Source organism: Onychostruthus taczanowskii, unplaced genomic scaffold, assembly GCF_017590055.1.
Source record: "Onychostruthus taczanowskii isolate IOZ18803 unplaced genomic scaffold, ASM1759005v1 scaffold7, whole genome shotgun sequence".
Lineage (NCBI taxonomy): Eukaryota > Metazoa > Chordata > Aves > Passeriformes > Passeridae > Onychostruthus > Onychostruthus taczanowskii.
The window spans coordinates 9403886-9427203 of record NW_024504786.1 but is presented as its reverse complement, the minus strand read 5'-3'; the positions used below and the strand labels follow the sequence as shown (position 1 = coordinate 9427203).

Genomic DNA, 23318 nt, shown 5'->3' with positions numbered 1-23318 from the left:
GATGGGACTTTTCCAGTAGGGAGAGGAGAGCCATCCCCAAAAGGGGAGGGGGCCCTGCAGACTGCCTCCTTTCCAGGCACAGCCACCGTGTGCCTGGTGAAATCTGCTTACTGTTTGCTGTGACTCTGGTGATGGCATTGATACTTCGCTTGCATGCCTTTGTTGCTTGAGATTTAAAGTGCACAGAATATTTTGCATGCAAATACCAGCCAGAGCAGTTTTGTCAAAGGCGGGGTAGGAAAAAGTGCATGCTGCTCTGTGTGGGGTCCTTCTCTAACCCTTTACTCATGCTAGGTGCAAGTGTAATACCTCTAAACTGCTGCTGCTTTCTGGCTGGAGAGCAAGAGCAGTCTTTGGAAGCAGAGATCAGAATGAGCAGTCCCCTTCACAAGCTGCTAGAGAGTATGTGTGCCTTAATTCCTCCTGAAGCTTTAAAAGTTTTAACTTTCTCTAGAGGCAAAAAGCTTACTTTGATCTCAGCTGGAGGAGAACCCAGCATGCTGCCCTCCCTTGCCACAAGGCAGCAGGTGCAGCTCGTTGAGATCCAGATTCCTTGTGCTGAGGCAACTTCCCTGCTCCTCAGCAGTCCCTGCACTGGAGTATCCCGTTTTCCATGCTCTGTCCGTGCTCAGACAAGAGCCCTTTACACGAGCAGGTCTGCTTCTCCTTGCTTCTCTGGGGCTGGCTGGCTCTTCCTCCGGCAGGCAGGCGAGCCAGGAGCTCTGGCAGTGGCCCCAGCCATACCAGAGATGGCTCAGGGAGGCCCATGGTGACATGCACAGGAGCGTGTAGCCACTCAGCAAAACCTGGTCGGTGCTTTGCTCTGCTCTGTCCTGCTGCTTTCAGAGAGACAGAGGTGAATAAAGGACAGTATTGAAAGGCAGCTCCAGCCTTTAAATTAAATCTAGCTCCAGACCTAGCTCAAGGCACTCATGATTTCATGCTGAGGAAAGCTGGTGTTTCTGGCAGAAACGTAGATTTAGTTTCCACAGATGATTTCTTCACTGAACAGGTTCTATGGGGGTCTGTCCTTCCACACACACTGAAGGTAAGGGATGCTCACACTGCTCTCCAGCTGCCATGGGGAAAAGACCCTGGCTTGTCTCACACAAACTATCAGGCAGCTGGATGAATTGTCTCATGATTATCACTGGAACAAGTTTTAACGAATTGTCATAGTGGCTGTTTCAGTACACTGAGTTCGATCCCATTTCTCTCCCTGGAACGTGCTCTCATTTAGATTGTACTGAGGAACAGGACCTTTGCTGTTTACCTTCTAAAAATAGATTTTGTGGATGATAAAATTACCTCAGCACAAGACAATGATGAAAAATGAGAACAAGGAAGAAAAGAGAGGAAATCAAAGCTGAGGCCCTAAGCCTCCACATTTCAGTGAATTTGAAGCACTGCTGTGATGGCTGAGACACCTCTGGAGACTAAACCTTTGACAGGGCACTTAAATGTTTTAGCCACATGGTTTAGCTGAGGGGAGGCAGCTGAGGATGGGTATAAGGCAGCAGGAGTGAAGAATTTCTCATTCTTTGTGTCAACCCTTCCTTCCCACTCCACCAAAAATACCTACATACACAAATATTTAATGTGAAGCCAGAAATTAGTTTCTAAATATTCCATTGGGGTTTGCCATGCTTATAATTTGTTTGGCACTGATAATTACATCGTACATTTTTCCCGCTTTACTTAAAACTATGTACTGCTAACCCATGCATTTAATTATTGCTCTGTGACTGCTACAAGGTTATTTATTAACAAGTTATTTTATCTTGATACAGTGGATCTTTTCTCTTATTCCCCTCCTTAATGTTGTGTTATTTTCATCAGAGAAATTTCTGAGAGCAAATGCAAATTGCAGAGCTCCACAATCTTGCTCTCCCTTACTTTGCTATTAGTATGTCAGTATGCTGAATGCTGATGTGTCTCCAGTGCTGCACCACTGTAATGATATATCCTCTTTTATATGTGGTTGTCAGCACAAATAATTAGACCTAAAAGTTATAGCTGAAATATAATCCAAAAATGGCAAGGCCCTGTTTTGGAAATTGTCTATAAAATGTCAGCACTCAAGGATACATTGGGAGCATAAATAGTACAGCATTGTTTGAGCACAAGATTAGACTGTAAATGCATTTTTTCTGGTTCCAATTTTTCCTCTCCTTCTGTTGGTTCTGTCAATAGGTTGTGAGACTTCAGCAACTGCCTTTCCGTTTGAAGTCCTTTCGTAAAATGATAGCACTGGGGAGAGATGAAAGGTGTCTACAGATGAGTAAACCATGCAGACCAGTGATCATATTTGAGGGTAGCTCCTAAATTCACTCCTTCCTGACTTGGAGGAGGTGGTTCCTGAGGAAGGCAGGAGTTTTGGCAGGTGACCAGTCTGGCGAGGGCAAGAACACACCCTGTTCACCAGGGATCCTTCAGCTCGCCTGGCTCGAGTAATGAAGTTGGACAGTCTCACACTCTGAGAGATGTGCCCCTGCATTGCACTCTGCTGCTCATCCCAGCTGGGAGGTTAGAGCAGAACCCCCTGACCTTGCCTTGTCTGTGCTGGGACTGGAGAGGAGCAGCAGACCAGGCAGTCCGAGTTCTCCTTCAGAGCAAAAAGGACTTCAGGCTGCTCTTCCCTTGTGCAGAGGACAAGCAAAGGGGAGAGGATGTCAGGACAGTGGTGCAGGACCTGAGCAGCTGGAATTGCCTCAGAGACAAGCAGAGAAGCATGCAGAGCACAAGCACAGCTCTCCATCACCGTGGGGCAGCACCCAGTGAGCACGCAGGAAGGGAAAAGATGAGGCCCAGAATTAGATGCCAGGTAGGCATGGTGCAAAGGAAACCTTGAAGCAGGAGTGGGCAAATAGAGGTGACTGGATCTCTGCAAACCAGAGGGAGGGGTTGTTAGCATTGTCATCTGCTAAGCTGTACTGTGTGACCAAGGGAGCCAGCAGCAAAATTTGGAAATTTGGTTTCCCCCTTCCCTAGCAGCGCTGCACGACTTTGGAAGCCTGGGCCATCCTCCTGGCACTTTGTGTTTCTAGCAGAGCCTCACTGGATGCCAGCAGTGTCTCAGCACATGAGAGGGACTAACAACACCAGCCTGAGAGCCCTGGGCTTAGAGCCTACAGCTTTTGCAGCCAGCAGCAGGGAGGAGGGTGTCCCTGGTTCTCCAAAGGGGTAACTTCACCCTCGGAGGGAACCTGAGACGTGTGGAAACAGCCACTCCCGTGCTGAAAGGAGCCAGGCAATCGATTGAAGCTCTTTGCTCTCAAGGCAAGGAATGTGCATGTTAGTGCATGCTGAATTATTAACATTTCTCAACCTTTGTGGCTCTAGTGTTGCTTGCTCCCCCCCTTCCCCCCAGCAGTCTCCCCTGTGAGTCGGGAGCCAGACTCCACACTGTCTTTTCTCCCGGTCCTGTGAGATCCAGGGCATGGGCTCAGGTTGCACTGCGCTCACTGCTCACTGCTCCGAGTTTCACTTCACTTCCTAAGGAATGCTCTCAGTGGGGAGATGTGCAGAATAGTGCACTAGCACAGAGCCCTTACAATGCCTGTTCTTGGGATGAATTACAATGAATCTCATTTTTGACAGTCTGCAGGTTTAGTTAAACCCCTGAATTATAGTATTGTCCACTGAAATAATTTTAATATTCACAGTAGTTTTCCCTGTGCTGTTCTTGCAAAACCTCTGAACCACCTTCTTCTGATCCTTATCCAAAAAGAAGATTAAAAAAATTATTGCAAATTCTAGTCAAGAAAATTGTAATTAAAAGGGAAATTTCATTGCTGCAAAAAACGAAGAAAACAAAATTTTCTGGAGCACTTAAGGTAGAATCATGGACTGTAATAACCCATGTGATTTGACTTGTAAATTGGACAGAAATTCTAAGAATGCTGCTTTTTGAGGAGTTACACTGATTTAAATTATTACCAGACTCTTATGCTAGAAAAGCTCGCAACTTAAATTGCTGGCTTGAGCCCGAGGAATGTGTTGATGGTGCTCTGCAAGCTGCTGTGAGAGCTGTGCCAGCTCTTGCTAATGCTAACTGACAGCATCTCCCCTTCTCCCTCCATACTGACTGGGACAAGAAGCTGCCAATTATCCCCCAAGAGGATGGGAGGCTGATGGAGCCGGTCCCTTCCTTTGCATATACTCCTGACTGAGCAGTGTCCGGGCTAGATCTCTTACTGAAGGCACTGCCCTGACCTCCTCCCACCTCCCATGTAGAGAGCTGACCCCTACACAGGGCATGTATTTTTAGCAGCTGGGTGCCTTGGGCACTGCTGTTCTCTGGTGCAGAGCAGCGAGCCCATCTCAGCAGCTCTGCCGGTGTGCAAATGAGGGGAAGGCAGCTCAGCCATTCTGGGCTGCAGGAATGCACCACAGGAGCCTGTTTAAGCACTCCTCTGTTGCCAGGCTGGAGAGCTGAGGCTCCACACAACTTCCTGGCATCTGCAGGCTGTGGTGTGCAGGAGGCACAGCCCGTGTCAAGGCTGGTGAGGGGGTCTCATACTGTTTGATCCACAGGGGAGTTTTCCTTGCCATTCATCCCTTTTCTAAGCACAGGAATGCACCATCCACCTCTGCTGCTCCCATGTGTGTGGCGCAGGGGAGAGTGACTTCCCATCACCCTGCAGAGTGCTGCTGCAAGGCCCTGAGCCCCGTGAAGTGCCTGTTCCCTCCGGGGAGCGGGCGGTGTCAGCTGCTGACATCCCTCGCGAGAGACAGCACAGCCACCACAGGTCCTGCCCCTCTGCAGGACACACCAAGGGTGACACGGCACCAGTGGGACTCGCACAGCCCCAGGAGCACCCTGAAAGCAGGCATTGACATGGGGACACAGTGTGGGGTGCTGGGGAGTCTGCGGCAGGCTGTGCTGCCTCTGATCTCACAGGACTGGAAGAGAAAATCCGTTTGTGCATGCTCTGACCTTTCTGCATGGCCTTGTGTCCTCCAGTTTATTGTCTTCCCAGGTCCCTGTATGTGAGTACTTGTGTGCCTTCCCTCTCCCTGTCCTGCCCTTCCACCACTGTCTGTCTGACGTTGTAGTGGCCTCTGGTGCCTGCCAGCCTGTTTGCCTTGTGCATGTGTGTGAGTGCTCTGTGCACACCTATGGCATTATCCTCAAAATTTGCTTTTTTTCCTGTTTTAATACAGCTTGGGTGGGTGGATTTGGTCCTTTGGAGGGGACAGAATTTGAACAGCTTCTGCCTGGAATAATTTGATGCCATGTTCATTGGAAAATAAACCTGATTCTTAATGACTGGTGCTGGGATGCTTTGGTTGGAAATACATGCCATCATGTTAAACCATTGCCATGTCCATCAGGTTAAGTCTGTATTCTCATGACTGCATAGCATTTGAGTACACTTTCAGTTCTGTCTTGTTTGGGGAGCACTGCTCCGTTGGTCAGGTAACACTTCACTTGTGATTGCTCATGTGGGTATTGATTTGAGATTTAATAATTGATTAAAAGAAGCATCCAGCAAGACTTTGGATTTATATACTCAAAAAAAAAAAAAAAAAAGCAAAGGAAGACGTTATCCTTAAGTTATCCTTACCCTGGCTGGTAAGGAGCTAATGAGCCCTGTTTTGTCACTGAGACGATGTGTAGTACACACACGATGTTGACAGTATTGTTTAATTTATCACAAAGTCTTAGCTCTGTTGTACATGCAAGTGTGGGGGCTTCTGTGTTCAGTCTATTTCTGCAATCCTGATGGTTTGGGGATGAATCATCAAAGAGAGCACTAGTGAAATTTGATTTGGGTAGAGCCAGCTTGGCAAGCAGAGCTGACACCTCTGCGGCTCACGGGGCTGTCAGCAGCGTTACTGTCTGCGGAGATGCTGCGCTGGAGGAGCCAGGCCCCCATCGCCCATGGGGCTGGCCACACCCCTGGCCTGTTGTGACCTGGCCCTGCTCAGGCTCCTGCCCCGTTCCCACCTGCCCCCAATGCTGTGGCAGTCGCTGCCCCCGCAGCCCAGTGCACTGATGGAGCAGCATAATTGTCAGGAGAGGCTCCTCGCAGCCGGTCAGTCGTGACCCCGGCCGCTGCTCGGGGCTGCCTTTCCAGTGGAGGAGGCTAGAGGAGAGCAGAGCTGCCGGGCAAGACACATCCAAGCAGTTTCCCTTTTTAACTACAGACTGAAATGAGCTTGCCCAGAGGAGACAAAGATTTACTGAGCACAGTTGTTTCTCTACCCTTGCTTAAATAGGCCCATAACACTAACCCTGAAGAAGGGACCTCATTTCTCAGTGTCATTTTCCTGACGGGAATGCATATGGCAGGCAGCTTTAGAGCTTTATTGTAGCTGAGAGTTGCTTACAAATAAGTCTTGAATGAAATACCCAGCAAGGGATTGATAGGGAGAGAAGCTGTGCAATGCAATAAGGAGGAATACATCTCCCAAAGAGCTGCCACGAAGGTGGGAAAGGTTCTGCCAGCCCAGCTCTCTTCTGTCAAAATGGATATGATCTCACATCTGTCAGGATTAGTTCTCTCCTGCCCAGCAAGGTGATCTCTTCACGCCCTGACAATGTCATGCAGCTTGGGTGACTATTTTCTGAGCCAAGGTAGAGCCTGAGTTACATTTTGAAAGGAATTATATTTTATTTAGCAGCACACGTGTGCTAATTCAAAAAAGAAACCCTTCTGCTGCCCCTGCCCAAACCCTGTGAGGTTTAGGGAATGGGCTGCTTTGCTCCAGAGCTAATAAATTGAGCAGGTGATTCCGTTTTGCAGAGCTTCAGTGGGCCCTGCGCAAAGTGTATGACTGGCATTTGTGCATGCTTTCTAATTAGAAGGATGTAATTTTAATGGAGGAATGTTTCATGTTAGTAATATGATTTCAAAAGGCTATGTTTGGAGGGAATGGATTGAGCCATCCTTTAATGAGTTCTGCTAATAAGATGCCAGTGGCTAAGGAAGGATAGCAAAGTGTGTGCAATTTGGCAAAGTAGTGAACAGCTTTTGCACTTCATTTTATCTGTCCTGAGGGATAGACAGGCAAAAATGTTGACTGCCCCTCATGTACCCCCGCAGTGCAACTGAGTACTCTGTGCTGGTTCTGTGACCCTACTAGCTGTCTCCTCCTTGTTTCAGTGCGGCGTGTTGCTCCTCGATTCTCTATCCCTCCGAGCAACCACGAGGTGATGCCTGGGGGGAGCGTGAACCTCACGTGCGTGGCAGTAGGTGCTCCAATGCCCTATGTGAAGTGGATGGCTGGTGTGGAGGAGCTGACCAAAGAAGATGAGATGCCCGTCGGTAGGAATGTCCTGGAGCTGAATAACATCATGCAGTCTGCCAACTACACCTGTGTGGCCATCTCTTCCCTTGGCATGATTGAAGCCACAGCCCAGATCACTGTCAAAGGTAAGGAACTATTATTTGCAGTGCTCCTATTTGGGTTTCAACAAAGTAGCCCTTTGCCAAATTTTTTGGCTGCAGACAATTGACTGCTCTCTTCTGTGACTTTTCCAGTTTGCAAGGGAGGTTCCCAAACGCACAACTTTGTTTTTTTCCCGCTCACAGTATGATGAGATACTCGCTCTGAAGGTCATTTTCTCTTTCCCTGCAAGTGGCATGGTGGACAAGCTTGTGTCAGGCTAGGTCCTTGTTATGCCATGAGAGAATCTCCCTGAATCTGTGTTGGTCTCAGCAATGTCTGGCTTGTTCAGTGAATCAGCAGGATCAGCTCTGCACAGTGGTGGGCCATGGGTGTCTTGGAGCAGGGTTTATGGATGTCTGCAGTCAGAGAGCTGTTCACACAGATGTCCTCTTGCAGCAAGGGTGAGGCAAAAAGGTTAAGCCCAGCAATGTGAAGTGTCCATGAGCCTCAACAGAGTGAGCATCCTCCCTTCCTGCAGGGAGGAGCTATATGAGTTCATTTGAAATTTGTTACATAATCCTCTGTAAATGTCTTCCCTTACTGCTCTGCCCCTTTCCTTTTCTTTTTCTTGTGTTGCTGTCCTTCAGCTGTACTTTCTGCTGACATTTCACAAGTAGCTTTGCTCCAAAAAGGATATTGTTGCCAATTGTTGACCACAGGGTAATCCACCCACTAACAGGAGGCTGAAGGCTGAAGGTGTCCTGCCTTTCCCATCTGGGGCCTATGAGAGCCACAGTATCTGTTTCCTTCTCTGCTTGCAGTTGATTTGTAGCTCAGATTACCACAGATACGTCGTCTTTTGAGTCTGTCTGTTCTTGCAGGCCCCTTCCTGCACTATGGCCACCTTTTGCACAGAGTTCCTGCTTGAAGACATCAGAGAATTGAGTGTTAGCCCTCTCTGACCTGGAGATAACAGGAAATTCTCTTGGCTAGCCAGAGGATGCTTTTAACCTTAGCCGCACCCAGCTCCCTTCACTCACAACACCTGCTCATCAGTACCTTTTCCAGCCTCTCTTTTCATACAGAGCACAGCGGCTACCTCGCTATAGTAGATACACAAGAGAGTACAGAGAAAAGGGCCATGATGGGATAGTGGTCTGGTCTTGGAGGCAAAAGGTGAGAACTGCACCATCGCACTGACAGTTCGCAGCATTTACCTCTTCATAGGTGGAATGCCTTTGCCTCGCTCCCTCACTGCCTCAGGACCGGGGCAGGGGAGCAATTTGCTCAGCTCCTTTAGCCCTTCACCTTCCTCCTTGTGTCCTTGTCTGTTTTTTGTACACCTTTACTCTGGATATCTTACTGCCTCTGTCCCAAACTCCTTTACCCAGTGTTGTTTCTCCTGTGCTTGCTGGCAAGCAGAGCATTTTCAGTGCAGACAGGAGAAGCAAGATTACACAGAACTGATTGCACTCAAGTGTGTTGAAAGTACCAGATCTGCCCTTGATCACATGGAGGCTGCACACCCAATAGCTGTCAGGAGTCAAACTTTTGACTCTTCAAAAGAAAAGGAGTTTCATGTGTCCTTGAAAGCCTGAGGAGGGCTGCCAGTTTCTAGGATGCTGTAAGAAATATGTTTTTTCAGGCCATAATACTGTGCAGGTTGGGTTTGCCCTCCCTGAATCTTTCATGGGTAGTGGTGGGGTGTCTGGCTGTGGGTTGTGTGCCCTCCCCTCCCATGCCAGTTCAGCCCCTAATGATCTTCTCAGTATTCATGTTGCAGTAGCACTGAAGAATGCGTTCTCTCTGGTACTCAGAGCAGGCATGCCCTGTGCTGAGGAGCTTGCCTTGCTCAGCTGAACCATGTGGAAACTAGAAACCTGATGGCTTTGCCAAAGAATGAAGTTCTTGAGTATCTTAATTTGGGTTGAGCATTTTCCCTAGTTCCTTGTCAAGCACGGCTGCATTACAAGTCACTAATTACTTTAGAGTGGTTTGTAGGAGGTTTAAACTTACTGTATATTTTAATTCAGTCATTGTACTAAATTATTTGTGCACTCTGCAAATCTCTCTCACACACAGTCATTCTTTTTCTTTATTCTTGTGGTAAAATGATAAATCTGGAAATGTGTGCTTGCAGTAGTTGCATTCTCATTGACACTTGAGAGGTATCATTGTCAGAGTTCTTGTGTAACAATGTGCTGTCTGGTTGCAGTTTGACACACCACCAGTGAAATAGTGCGTATGAAAGTTGGTAATTTCTCTGTCTGTATCTCTCCTGCATGTTCTATAGTACTTACAAAGCCTTGCCCCATCAACCCTTCTAACAGCATTGTCCATGAACTCCCTTTGGCCTAAGATACTGTCTCTCTGGAAGCAAGAGCATAACTCCAGATTATTTTGATGCTCTGATTGCTTTAGTGTGTAAATCAGCTGTTCACCTGGCTTCTGGGGCCAGCCCAGCCCAGCAAGCATCTTCCCACTGCCGGGTGAACCCCCATGACAGAAACATTCCTGCATCCCTGTTGAATTACTTTTATTTAGCCTGCTGCTGGTAAGTGCGTCAAGCACATCTAATAACATGATTGCTCTGTTTATCCTTCCATTAAGAACCACTTCAAGCAATATATGGTAATATAAAAATGCATGTTATAGAGTATGAAATGATTTCTGCCTTTTAAAGAAGAATGTTAATGGGAGGTGGCAGCTCCATTTTTATCCCTGTGCACATTGCAAGGTTTGAGCTGACTGAATTATTTAAATCACACCTCTCTGCCTTCCAATTGCAGCATTGCCAAAACCTCCAACAGAGCCATTAGTGACTGAAACAACAGCTACCAGCGTGACCCTCACCTGGGATTCAGGCAACTCTGACCCCATTTCATATTACGTCATCCAGTACAAGCCCAAATCCCTGGAGAGCCAGTTCCAGGAGGTGGATGGTGTGGCAACAACCCGCTATAGCATAGGTGGGCTCAGCCCCTTCTCAGAGTACGAGTTCCGGGTCATCGCAGTCAACAACATCGGCAGGGGTCCCCCCAGTGAGCTGGTCGAGGCCCGGACAGGAGAGCAAGCTCCTTCAAGTCCACCCCTCAAAGTCCAGGCACGGATGCTGAGTGCCAGCACCATGCTGGTCCAGTGGGAGCAGCCAGAGGAGCCCAATGGACAGATCCGAGGGTACCGCGTCTACTACACCACCGACCCGCACCTACCTTTGAGCATGTGGCAGAAGCACAACACTGACGACAGCCACCTCACCACCGTGGGCAGCCTCATCACAGGCACCACCTACAGCATCCGCGTCCTGGCCTTCACTTCGGTGGGCGACGGGCCCCCCTCGGACATCATCCAGGTCAAAACACAGCAAGGGGGTACGTATGGGGTGAGGCAGCCTGGCTCCGTGGCCATCCCAGTGCTGCACGGCTCAGCTGAGTGTCTGACCTGCACCAGGCATCACAACTGCACTTGGTACTCAAATGGCTGCATGTCAGAGTCAGTGGTGGGCATTCCCATCCCACAGCCATCAGATTTATGCTGTCAGATTGTCCTGGGGAGCTGGTATCAATCTCTGCACAAGTAACAGCCCACGGTTTTGTCTGAGATACAGTGGCTAAAAATGTGACACGAAGTCTTGGATATGGATGTAATCCACATCTGTGTAGCTGCTGGACCCTTCTGGGGTTTGAGTACAGGTGTGGAAGGAAAGATCTGGGATATAGTGAGGGTCTGGAAGTGAGCATGATCCCCATAGTCACCCAGCTGAGTGACAGAGGTGCTTGCTTGTGGCCTGAGATTTTCTAAGACCACAGTACAGGGGAGAAGGAATGTTCTGGCAGAAATGAAAGAGGATCCTCACAAAGTGAAATGCTGACTTTGCTAAGTCATGCAACTCTTCTTGCCCCTTCTGGCACTAACCATGTGTTTGTTCCCCAGTTCCTGCCCAGCCAGCTGACTTCCAGGCAGAAGCAGAGTCTGATACCCGCATCCTGTTGACATGGCTGCCTGCCTCTCAGGAACGCATTACTAAATATGAGCTGCTGTACTGGGAAGGAGAGGATGGCACTCAGGTGAGGATCCTGCCTGGCAGCTCTTGGGGCTGGACATGGCAGTTTATCAGCTTGGGAAGGGTGTGTGCTCAAGCCAGGGTAGTAACACACCTGGTTTTTTGTGTTTCTTCTGCCTCAGTGGTGTGCAATAAGAGCATGGCATTCTGGTTTCTGTGTGACTTCAGCAGTTCTTGTTCATGCTAGCAAACTAGCTAGTGACTGGTTTGGGACTGGAAAGGCTCAGAATGCTGTGACAGCATCCCTGAGGCATGCTTTCTGCTGGTGCCTCTGAACAGTCGCACTTCTGGGCAAGTCTGAAATGGTCTCCAGCATGTGTCTCTGGCCCCAGGACTGGTTAGATGTAAAAAGCAGATTGAAGGTGGCCTAGAGAGACCCCTTCCACGTTTACTGCAGGTCTCTAAAGGAAGTCTAGTTCAAGATATATCAAAGATAGTGCTGGCTTCAAGACAGCATAGCAAGAATTGTGCCATGGCACCATCACAGTGTCCCGTGGTCCTGTTCCTCTCCTCTTATTATAGTGGCATGAGAGCTGCCAAAAGTAAGTGCCTGTCAGGTGAAGTGTCAACAAAACAAGCACTTTTCCAGCAATGTTTCGGTGCATTAGAGATCCTGACTGCTGCAGGACAAGGACTTTACTCTGTTTCACAGGCAATACACTGTCTATTGGGAGAAAACAAACTTGTGTGTCCTGTGCCCCTTGTCTGAACTTGTACAGATGGACCCAGCATTCCCACAAAGCTCTGAGGCCAGTGAGTGTAGTCTGGACACCAAACAGTGTAACTTGGCTGTGGAAGAGGTCTGCTTCCCTGCAGAATCCTGGTGTGTCACCCAGGAAGCTCCATGCTTTGGCGTCCTGCAGGACTGCAGGCACTTTTGGCAGCGTGGCTGTGACTTTTTGTGGGTCCAGAATGGCAGCACACCAGCTTTTCTGTATCCTCCAACTGCACCATATAATATATTTCCTTTTTTTTTTGGCAGGAAAAGGTGGAGTTTGACCCAACCTCCTCATATGCTGTGGAAGGTCTCAAACCAGACACATTGTATAAGTTCCGTCTGGGCGCCCGCTCAGAGCTGGGGGTGGGAGTTTACACCCCCACCGTTGAAGCCAGAACTGCTCAATCCAGTAAGTGCCTGACACTCAACACTACTGGAGACAAAGCAAAAGCAGTCCGTTTTCCATCTCCTGGGCACAGAGAAGCCCAGTGCCTCTGCCCTTGTGGATTTGCAGGGATGCTGGCATGCAGTTTGCTAGAGGGACTAAATGGGAAAGTGATCTGGGGTTTGGATCAGGGCTCTTTGGCAGAGTGGGTGCACCCAAGGGGTAAGTTGTTTTCTTTGTGTCCCCTTTGATCATACTGTCTTTCCCTAAGGGTAGATTCTTAAAAACTGATGGAGGAGTAAAACAGGCTGAGAAATTGCTTTGGAGGGATTGATTTGAGTGGGTTTGTGCATCTCCATGAATTTACTCCCATGCAGGCAAGCTGTCTGGACAGGCAGCATATGGGTATTTGGCTCTAAATGTGACTGTCTCCAAACCATTGGATTTTCATCCCTTCACTCCCCATTCCAGCTGCCTTGCTTACACAGAGTCTATTCCTGGTCCATACAGTTGATGGCAAGGTGAGGCATCCTGTGAGACCAGGTGTGCCTGTGGCTGTCAGGCAGCTGGAAGAGTCATTTTGGGGAAGTGGCTGTTTGCCAGGGTTGTGTGAGCAAGTGAGGCTGCATCTTCTGGGACTGCAGTGCTAGAGGAAACCAGAACAAGCTGCAGTTGAGTTAATAGAGAGGCTCAATAATGAGGTGACCCAGGCAATATCACTTTCATCCTGGCTCTGCCCTGTGTGATCACAGAGCTGGAGTTTGCATTGCTCTGATTGGCAGCTCAAAGTGCTGCGCATAAGCAGATTAGGGCTATCAAAGGGCCCTGCGATAAGCTCGTTTTCACTAACGATTTTTGGGCTTGCCATTATGCAAAGGGCATTAAAAGGGAGAAAAAAGACATTTCTGTTAGCACCGTCTGTCTGGGATTTGCTCGCTCTGTGGAGTGAGCAGTTGGCACAGGCAGCCAGCCTTCCCTGCAGGGAGGGCGGCAGCATGCACAGCAACCAGGAGAGTGAGCTGGCCATTAGAAAGGGAGCTCTGGCAGGGAAGAGCAGCTCTGCTCACTTTTAGAATGACCTTCTCTTTGAGGAAAATTCAGCTTCATTAACATACCAGTCCCAGGCATTTCTCCACCTCGTTAATTGGGCTAATGATGTCTTAGAGCTGCACAATAGACAGGTATGAAAATGGAGAAAGGTTCAGATCATGCGGTTATAAATATTTGAACACTGAGAACAAATTCTGAATATGGGGATTTGTATACCTGTTTCATACAGCTTTTGTATTGATAGCAAAGGTTGAAGTAATTCTCCTGCCATGTAAATTAATTCCATCAGTGGATGCTCTTATCCTTGAACACACTTAATCAGAGACAGCTCCATGCATAAATGAGTCCTTCAGAGTCTCACAACAGTCCAAGTAAGAGAAACGTTTGTTTCATGGACTCACCAAGGCAGACATCTTATCATGACCTACTCTACCTATTGTCTGCTCACAAGGCATCTCACTCACACCAGTCTGGTTTTAAGGTTTTCACTTCACTGGCCAGAGTGCAGTAGCTGACTGGTCTGGCTTCTGTTTAGTCAGAGAAATGTGCGCAAGCTGGAAGAGATCTGGCATTTAGCCACAGGAGTACCTCGGTTTGACCAGTGAAGCCCTCCTCACACTGAAGGACCTAAGAATCCTTAGAATGACCCAAGAAGTGTCCTGGGTCTTGGTTTACGTGCCCCTATTTGAAAAGGTTTCTGATGGCACTCTATTCTATGACAGAAGCCATTGGCAGTTACTGCTGAGCTATTCAGTGAGGGTGACAAACCACTGTCTGAACAGTCCCAATGCAGTGTGGAGCCTTGAGTTCTGCGGGACTCAAAATCAAGTAGGTCTTTCAGAAAGGTGTGCTTTACCTTGGCAGAAACTTCCAGGCAGAAATCCTTTGGTCTTTTCTTAGCAACACCTTGTATTAGATGGTTCAGTTGGTCCCCTTTGGCCTTAGAATTTACTAATCTAGAAACACTACAGCTCCCAGCTTCAAATTGGTCTCCTTCCCGCACTTTTCCATCTGGTTACCCTGAGAAAGGCTGTTAGATCATGGAGCTTGACACATTCAGGTGGGACACAAACTGCAGGAGCAGTCAGATTCCTGCTTTCCAAAAAGCCTCTTTTCAGTCTCTATTCCTGTCCCTGACAAACCAGTCATGGGGGAAGGTAGGAGGCCCATGGTCACTAATGACTCACTAATGGGCTGGGGAAGGATGCTGGTCTTGCTTTTCTTTTGGCACTCCTGCTCAGGAGTAGTGGCCATGCTTGTGTGGAAAGGCCAGAGGGAGGCAATGTCCTTTTGAACCCTTCAGCAGTACAGTTGAGACCTCTTCTTCTGAGCAGGCAGCTGCTTTCTAGGTTGTCTTTCCTGCTAAGCTGCTCACTTAGTTGCTGGGCACCCTGCAAACAGTACAAGCAGTGCTGCTTTGAGGGCCTGAAGAGCACGGGGGAGTTTTCCAGGAGACTGCAGTGCCTCAGGCAGGCGGAATGATGCAAGACAGAAGCATCAGCTCTGTGCCCATTAGGCCTTGGCATTAAAATGCTGTTCTCCCTTGAAATACTGAGGTGGGTCCTAAGTCTGCCTGTTCCCTAGCCTAAGGAGCAGGTGGGTTGGATGGTGCACAGAGTTGCTGTGGGCCATCGAGGGAGGCTGTCGTGAGTAGCCTGGAGGCAGCAGAGGTTTGCACAGTGTGCATGTGTGGGTACATCTGCATGTGTGGGTGCATGCTGGCCACCCAGTCTGCTCTTTCCTGGCCCCAGGAGGGACACTTCAACTCCTTGTGCATTTTAAGTTGATCCTGCTCATGTTATCAAGTTTTATTTTGCTTTCTTTAAGTGTTAATCTGAGCTTTTGACTTGCACATCATATGTGTGACTCTTACCCAGTCAACAGCCAACTTTTGACTTGCCCACACTACCATCCAAAGCTCCCTTTTGAGAATGAGCTCACTGCTGCATGCCAAGGGAAGCTGTGGAGGTTCTGTCAAAGCACATCTCTCTGTGAAGGGCAGACAGTGGCAAAGGAAAGGTTTGCCAAGCCCCTTGTGCCTCACCTGTCCTGTCTGAGGAATGCTGCCATGCACTTTGTCTACATTATGCCCTCCATTGTAGGTGTTGATCTGGTGCTATATCTTCCTACTGTCTTCCCTGCCACTTCTCTGCTGATTAACCAAAAGAGTGTGAGGATTCACTTCTTACCCCTGCTCCCTTTTCACTATACCAGATGGCAGGGCTGATCCTGTGCTGCCTCCCTCACACAGGCAACTGTTTGCTTCCACACATTGCTTTGACTTCTCTTTCCTCCAGCGTAGGTCCCATAGCAGCAGCCTGACTGCTCAGGGATCGTCTCTTGCAGCTCCATCACTATTTACTCTCCTCCATCTTTCATCTCTCCAGGCATCTGAGCCCAAACATCAGGAATGTTGCCTGCTGTCTGAGCACAGGAGCATTAAAAGTTACATGCACTCTGCAACTGTTTCTGCAAGCAAGTGGGCCTTGTTCCCAGCAAGCAGAGGTCAGTGGTGGCATTGGGAGGTCCTGCTGCCCTCTGCTTTCTCAGATCTTCTGCCACTGCCAACCTGTGCCCAGCAGAGCTATGGCACCATTGCTGAATGCTTGAATTATCTGAGGTCCATGCTGCCATGTGGAGTGATGTAGGTTGTGTTCATCTGTGAGCAAACAGGGTTGTTCCTGTGCCCCTGCAAGACTGGCTCTGCTGCATTGGTGGCTGGAAGGACTGAAGCATGGGGAAGGGCAGCAGTCTTTTTTCAGGCATTTCTATGTTTCTGGATGCAGTGGAGAATGGAAGCTGCCTTTCTCTTGCCATGGCAAAGCAAGATACTTTGTACTCCATTATTGCTTGGCCACACAGCTTTCCAGTCTTAGAACACCAGTGTGCTTTTTTTTTTTTTTTTTTTTTTTTTTTGTGATGATGGCCTGCCCCCTCTGCTTAGGGCTGTTTCCTTCTGGAGAAGCACCCACAGATGGAGAGATGGAGCCATCTCCCTTGTTTCTTCCCTGACTATGTGAACTCCTTTCCTTCTCCAGACTTCAACTCTTGCCTTCTGTGCAGGCATGCTGTCTGCAGCATCCCAGGGCAGTGAGGCCAAATGACAGGGGGCTGATGCTGCCATGAGAGGGCTCCCATGCTGCCAGAGCCCTGGTGCAACCAGACAGCAGTTCTGCAAGGCTGGAGAATGGAATGACCCAGGTAGATGTCCTAAAGATGCTTTGCTTTGTCCAGATCATCTCTCCTTTCCTGATCTCTCTTCTCTCGCACAGATTTGTTTTACTGCTCTTCCCCAGTGTGCTGGGGGGAGAGACTTCTCTCCCACTGATCCCAATGAGAAGCAGCTGTTGCCTGGATCCCATTCCTCCTCCTGTGGACAGATAACTTTGCCAGGATTTAGATGTTAGTGCAAACTGCAGGTGCTTTTTTTTTAGGAGGAGGCAAGACCTGCTTACTTTCCGCTGTACAAATCCAGAGGCCAGGAATTTACTGAGGCAGGTAACCAGTGTGGCAGGCATGAAGCAGTCAGTCCCAGAGTCCAGGGACATGTGCAAAGCAGCAAAACCACAATATCCCCTGTTCCTGCATGGTGCTTGGCCCCACCTGGTTAGGATACAGCATACAGTTGATGGTCGTGATTTTAAACCCTACCAGGACAAACTACCTCCAATCTCAATCACCTGCTTTCCTTATCCACGTTTGTTTCCTCCACTTGTCTAGGAGTGAGTTTTCACAAGCCTTCCTACAATCTGGTGTGTGAACTTCCCTTCTGCCACTCTTGCCTTCTGCAGCTTCCTACCTCTTCTGGTTTCCATCTGCTTCAGATCTTTACTGAAAGCATCTTTCTTCTCCCTACCAATCTCTCTCTCACACCCTCCACATGCCCCGCTTCCCTTACTGTCATTTGTTGTGTTTGGTAAAGTGAGTGTCCAGAACTGCTTTGGGAAGAGGTGTTCTCTGATGCAGAACAGCACTTCCATCTCCAGGCTGTTCATCTGGCCTTCAAATACAAATTGCCCCCCTAGTGCCATCTTTGATGATCTGTGAGGATGGCAGGCAGTTGTCCACATGTATGTTCAGTGCTCCGTTGGCTGGGTAAAAGTTCCCTGTGCATTTTGGTTTGTCCTTCCATTCATTTCCCTTCATCTCCCCACTTCATTTATTTATCCCCAGCCCCCTCCGCCCCACCCCAAGAAGTCGAGTGTGTAAGCACCAGCTCCACCACCATCCGGGTAAGTTGGGTGCCACCGCCCGCCCAGAGCCGCAATGGGGTCATCACCCAGTACTCCATTGCCTACCAGGCAGTGGAAGGAGATGACAACACCAAGCATGTGGTGGATGGCATTGGACGGGAGCATTCCAGCTGGGAGATCAAGGACCTGGAGAAATGGACAGAATACAAGGTGTGGGTAAGGGCTCACACCGATGTGGGGCCAGGACCGGAGAGCATCCCCGTGCACGTGCGCACTGACGAGGATGGTAGGTGCTACTGAACAGCTCCTTCAGCTACTGCCCTGGGTTAACCAGGACTCTCCTAAATGAGCTGCTGGAAAGGGGGGGAAAGGGAGCAGGGACATTGACCTGGGGGCATCTTTCAAGCAGGACCAGAGGCTGTCAGGAGCAGTCCTCCAGGGAGCAGATCTCAACAGTTGCCCTGGAGTGGGGTTGGGGAATTGTTTTGCTGGCCCTTGCTCTGCCTCCAGGTTGTGTCAGATATCTCATCGTGGTCCTTCAGGGTCCTGTTTGTGTCAGCAGTGCTTCCTGTGCATACGGGGAGGCATTGCTCTGCTTTCCTTTGTGGTTTTATTGTGGGTGGTGGTGGATTCCTTTTTACTGAAAGTAGAGTGAGCTCTCCAAGACAAAGATTCTCTTATGAGATCAGGACTTAGTTTACTTGTTGTCCTGAAATCCAGCAAACTAAAGAGGGGGAAAGCCATCCATTTGAAAGTTGTAGATACTGCAGGAAAGCTGCTTCCTGTTCCAGCTTCCAGGCAAGCCACAGCTTATATAAAGCTTCTCTTCCACTCAAGAGTCAGAATACCACACGTACAGAGCACTTTACTGGATACGACAGCTTTAAAGAGAAATTGCTTTGTATTAGCAGAGCTGTCAGTTATGTCATCATGATTTAAGCCATTTCCTTTGAAAGTGCCAGAGCTCAGGGTGACAGTAGGAGCTCCCGTGGCTTCGTGCTGACCCAAGAAAGCTGCAGATTTAATGGGAGAAGAAAGAGATGGAGCATCCAGGCAAAGAAAGCATGATCTCTGCATTACCCAATCAGTGTAGGAAATTGAAACCAGACATGTTACAGTTTCCCTAAATGTCCTGCCACTGTCCCCCATGTCTCCATGGCTCTGAAAGTGGCGTCTGGGAATGCTTGCTGACTGCATTCCTGGGCTGGCAAACACATCTGTGTGTGTCCGGCTGCCTGTATTGTTTGCTTCAGTTCTCATTCAGCAGAATTGTAGCCCAGGGGAAGCTGTTACCCCAGAAATGTCGCAACAAGCTCTCTCAGTTAGTTTTTGGGCACAGTGGTTGGGCATTCCAGCTTAGCTGTCAGGAGTGATTTTATATTCCCCTGACATGCTGATGCTCAGTAGATACCCATGATGCAGCAATGAGAAATGCTAAACTGTGGTCTGAAAACAAATTGAACTTTCCCTGTTTGGATCTCGGATGCAGCGCATACTTCCCATAGTGGGGCAGGACAGAGTTCCTCAAAACACTGTGGTCTGCTCATATTCACATCTTTTTGTGTCCCTGCAACATCCCCATGTCGCATCCTGCTGAGGCCTCCCGCCTTCTCATGCCAGCAGAGCTTGACATGCAGCTTCTGTCTGGTTCTCAGGGAGGATCTTGTTTTCCACTTGGACTCCCAGCTGTATGTGTGGGCAGGTGTCTTGCCAGGACAGGAGAGCCCTGTGGCTTGTGTAAGGTCACTGCACTAAGTGAATTGTGGTTTACAGCATAGGCTGCTCCAGGCAGAAGGGGGTAACTGTTCAAGCACAGCCCCCACCATTCCCACACCTTGAGTTGGCCTCTTGTTGCTGAAATGCTCTATTCCTCCTTTCTGTATTTTATTAAATTATCTACAATTACGAAGGACATCTGGGGAAAAATAATGAATTGCCCTGCAGCTTAAAAACTGTGCTTACCTGCTGGGTAGCTGTTTCTTCCCATTTAGTTGGTTGAAATAGCAATACTCATTACATCTGCTTGTCAGGTATCCATCCCTAATTATCTAATATTGATTTCTTGCTGTGTTGAGAATTGGGGCATATGAGGTTCCAAACCTCCAGATTTTCCCAGGGCAGTGGAAGGTGAAAAGGGTCCTGCAGATGAGGCGATAGGATGGAGCCCAGGCCCTTCACTTGGTACTGGGCACTTGGGTAGCATCAGTATCCTCCACAGAGAATGCACACCTCTACTCCCAGCTGCTTCAGCCAGAAGGAGCTTTCCACGAACAACTGAGAAGCTAATTTTTTAGAATTGACATTTTTGTCACAGTCAATGCAAGAGCGAAATATAATAAGGAGGTAATTTTTCCAAATGGTAAATAGGGTATAAATACATTTTTAAACGGGCCTCACCTTGCAAGAAAATTGATATTTTCTGGGCAGTGTAATTTTTCATTTTATTATCAAAAAGCGTTCAGCTAGCCATGCATGAAATACAGTCCCCAGAGCTGTCACAATCCCCACAGGCCCCTTTATCTGGCTGAGTTCAGTGACTGCTGTCTCTGAGCTCTGGGTTATTGTTTTAGGATGGTGCTTTTTCCCCTCATTAACCTCTCACTGTCACAGGGGAAGAGCATGTGTGTGCTCTGGCTGGTGGCAGGTACCAGGGCTCCCTGCAAAAGAGGCTCAGCACCCAGTCCTGCTACCTGGGGCTTCCTTTAGATGGGTCTCAGAGGAGGTGTTGTGTCAGGCAAGATGCTAAGAAGGCTTTAAAACCCCTGCCAGTGCCCCAGGGCATCCTGAGCTGCAGGGGGTCACCATATTCTTTATATTCTGCTGTATTCTTGTATTCTTCCTTGCTCCCCTACTGCTGGAGATGAGAGGGATAGACGGACCTTGGGTCTGATTCAGCACAATGACTTTCATTGGGGTGCTCCTGCATATCACAGTTACCTCTTTCCTACTGAGAGGAGCAAAAGGGAAGGGGTCAGGGATGTGGTTGTACTGAAAGACTGCACTGTGATGTCCTGGGCAGGTACAGGAAGCTTGTACCAGTGGGGCCATCCTGGCAATGAGGTGAGGGGAAGGTAGCAAAGGAATGAGAGGTAGTGGCAATGGTCGTGTGGTGTCTGCTAACTGTTCTCCCGTGTGTGTTGCAGTGCCCAGTGCCCCACCGCGAAAGGTGGAGGTGGAGTCTGTGAACTCGACTGCCATCCGGGTGAGCTGGAAGCTGCCCATCTCCAACAAGCAGCACGGGCAGATCCGTGGGTATCAGGTTACCTATGTGAAGCTGGAAAACAACGAGCCCCGAGGGCAGCCAGTGATCAAGGACGTCATGCTGTCAGAGGCACAGGTACAGTGTGGGGACCACCAGATGGTGGGCAAGGCACCTTCCCTCTCTGCAGTGGGCAGGCTGGCTGGGTCCAAGTATTTCTTGGCCTCGTGTTGCAGCTCCAGAGTGTGGGACTCAGCCTGCCTGAGCAAGGCAAGCAGTTTATCCTTAAAGTGTGGCTTAAACATGGGTAAAAATTTTAATCAGGGAAGGATTACTGTCGAAAAGATGATGTATTGGATGATGTTTCTCTCTTACCCCTTCTCTGATACGTACCTCTCTGCCTGCCACATCCTGTTCAGACTCCAGCTGGAGCAAACTGCACTTTGCCAGTGCATTTACAAATGGTCAGAAAGTTTTAAATAAGCATTGAGTCTGTTTCTTTTGTGATGCTGATTATGTTCAGGGCAAAGCATCTTTCTTGATAGCATCCACCCGGGTGCTGCCTACTTGTAGGGCACATGGGTGGCTCTGCACCCCTGTGTGGGCACAGCATGCCAGGCTGAACAGCACCCCTGGCTCAGCAAAGCCTCCCCTCCCTCCTGCTTTTGCAGGGCAGGGGCTTGGTGTTGCATTGCTTGAACCAAAACTGGAGGAGAAGCCAACTTAGTCTGGGAAAGGCTGGGAGGAAGGAAAAAAAAAAAAAAAGAGGCCCACATCCCCTGTATTTGTCCTCTGCAATCCCCACACATCAATCTGTTCATATTTAGGCCATCTTGTGGATACCTCACTGGCTGTGAGCTGCAGCCCGCTTCCCTCACTCTGCTCTGGGCACGGCTGTGCACTCTGCACAGCCCAGGAATGCGTAGTTGCCTCTTTCCCAATGTCCAGGGAAGTTCTTGGTGTGCAACGAAATACAACTCTTCTTTGGAGCAGGGGTCCTTCATCCTGGATGACCCACGCTGTTCTCAACTAAGATAATCGTATAAATGAAGAACAGGATCTGCTGCTGTTGGAAGCACCAAGGAATCGATTCAGAGTTGGCTTGCTTGAATGATGCCCGGTATAAATACTGGAGAGCTGCAACGATTAATTGATCTGTCTCCTGAATGCAGCTGTGAATCATTTATGCTTTGTCAGTGGGGAGTGCAGTGCACAGAGGCTGCTTTACTCCCCATTCATATTCTGAAGGATAAAACTCAGTAATAATGTGAAAGGGGAAAACTTTAAAGAGAGAAAATACTTTGAGGGTCCTTGCAGTGTTGTCTGGGGCATGTCTCTGTTTATGTTTCAGATGTTGCTTTGTTTTAATAGTTACAGAAGCTACTTACTGCCCTTTACTTATGCCAGGAGCATATCATCTTCTGTGTTGTTAGAACAATTGAGGCTGTGTTGTTCAGCTGGAGTTTGGAGTTAATGGGTTGGTCCCAAGTGCAGGTGGGCGAAGTTGGCAATGTTTTTCTTCTTGGTGTTTTCAAATATTTTATGCTTGCCCAGCCAGTTCTACTTTCAGTCCTTACTCATACATTTCAGAGAAAGAAATCCCATGCTGATGTGCAGAATGAGGATGCCACAGCCAGAAACTTTTGAAGGAGTGCTGGATTTTGCATTAGTTTCAATGTGTGCATCAAGGAGGCAAGTTCCTAGAAGTTTCCTGGCCTCTCAGGCCATTTGTCAGTCTTCCATATTTGGTGAATTTATGTGGGAAAGTTCTTGATTTCTCTGGTATTTTTTCCTGCTGTGTATGGTGGGTGAAGTCATCCACTGTAATTTTTTTAATTGAAAATGATAGTTGCAGAGAAGTGTCTACTCTGAAAGTCATGTCACTCTTGGGATAAACTAATGACGACCCTGCAGGGAAGAGGTTTCACTGACTTGGCAGAAGAGATCTCTATTTCCCAAAAGACTGAGAAGCCAGGCATGACCTGTGCTTGTGATGAAATACATCTGCTCCAGATCCTGAAGAACCCTGTAAAAGCTGCCGTCTTTCAGTACAGCAGTGCGTGTCTTTGCAAGCAGCCAGATGAAACTTTTATGAGTAGTCCTGGAAGAGTCATTTTCTATGAAAGAAAACAAAAAGATACACTGGTAAACCTGCCCCTGAAGGTCACAGGATGAAGATGGCCACAGTTCAGTACTCATAAACACTCACAAACATTTATACCAGTGCACAGGGAGAGAATTACATAGATTCAAAATCTTGGGGTCAGAGAAGAAAATCTCTGGACAGGTAGGCAGAGCCCCTCCTCCTGCCTAGCCAGGCTGTCTGCTGATTTGAGTAGGTATGTACCACATAATCTGCTTCCTGCAGACAT

At 48.6% G+C, this 23318-nt stretch overlaps 1 protein-coding gene across 3 annotated transcripts in view; it reads left to right on the top strand.

Moving 5' to 3' along the window:
• PTPRF (protein tyrosine phosphatase receptor type F) overlaps window positions 1–23318 on the top strand; it is a 376830-nt gene that overhangs the window by 295435 nt on the left and 58077 nt on the right. For 2 of the 3 annotated variants that reach the window (XM_041421647.1, XM_041421649.1), the window contains exons 8-13: window positions 7113–7382; window positions 10128–10709; window positions 11272–11405; window positions 12384–12528; window positions 17728–18033; window positions 20891–21084. In XM_041421647.1, the coding sequence (XP_041277581.1) occupies window positions 7113–7382; window positions 10128–10709; window positions 11272–11405; window positions 12384–12528; window positions 17728–18033; window positions 20891–21084 (1631 nt within the window). The remainder of the gene's footprint in view (window positions 1–7112; window positions 7383–10127; window positions 10710–11271; window positions 11406–12383; window positions 12529–17727; window positions 18034–20890; window positions 21085–23318) is intronic. The other variant, XM_041421648.1, reaches the window with a different exon arrangement.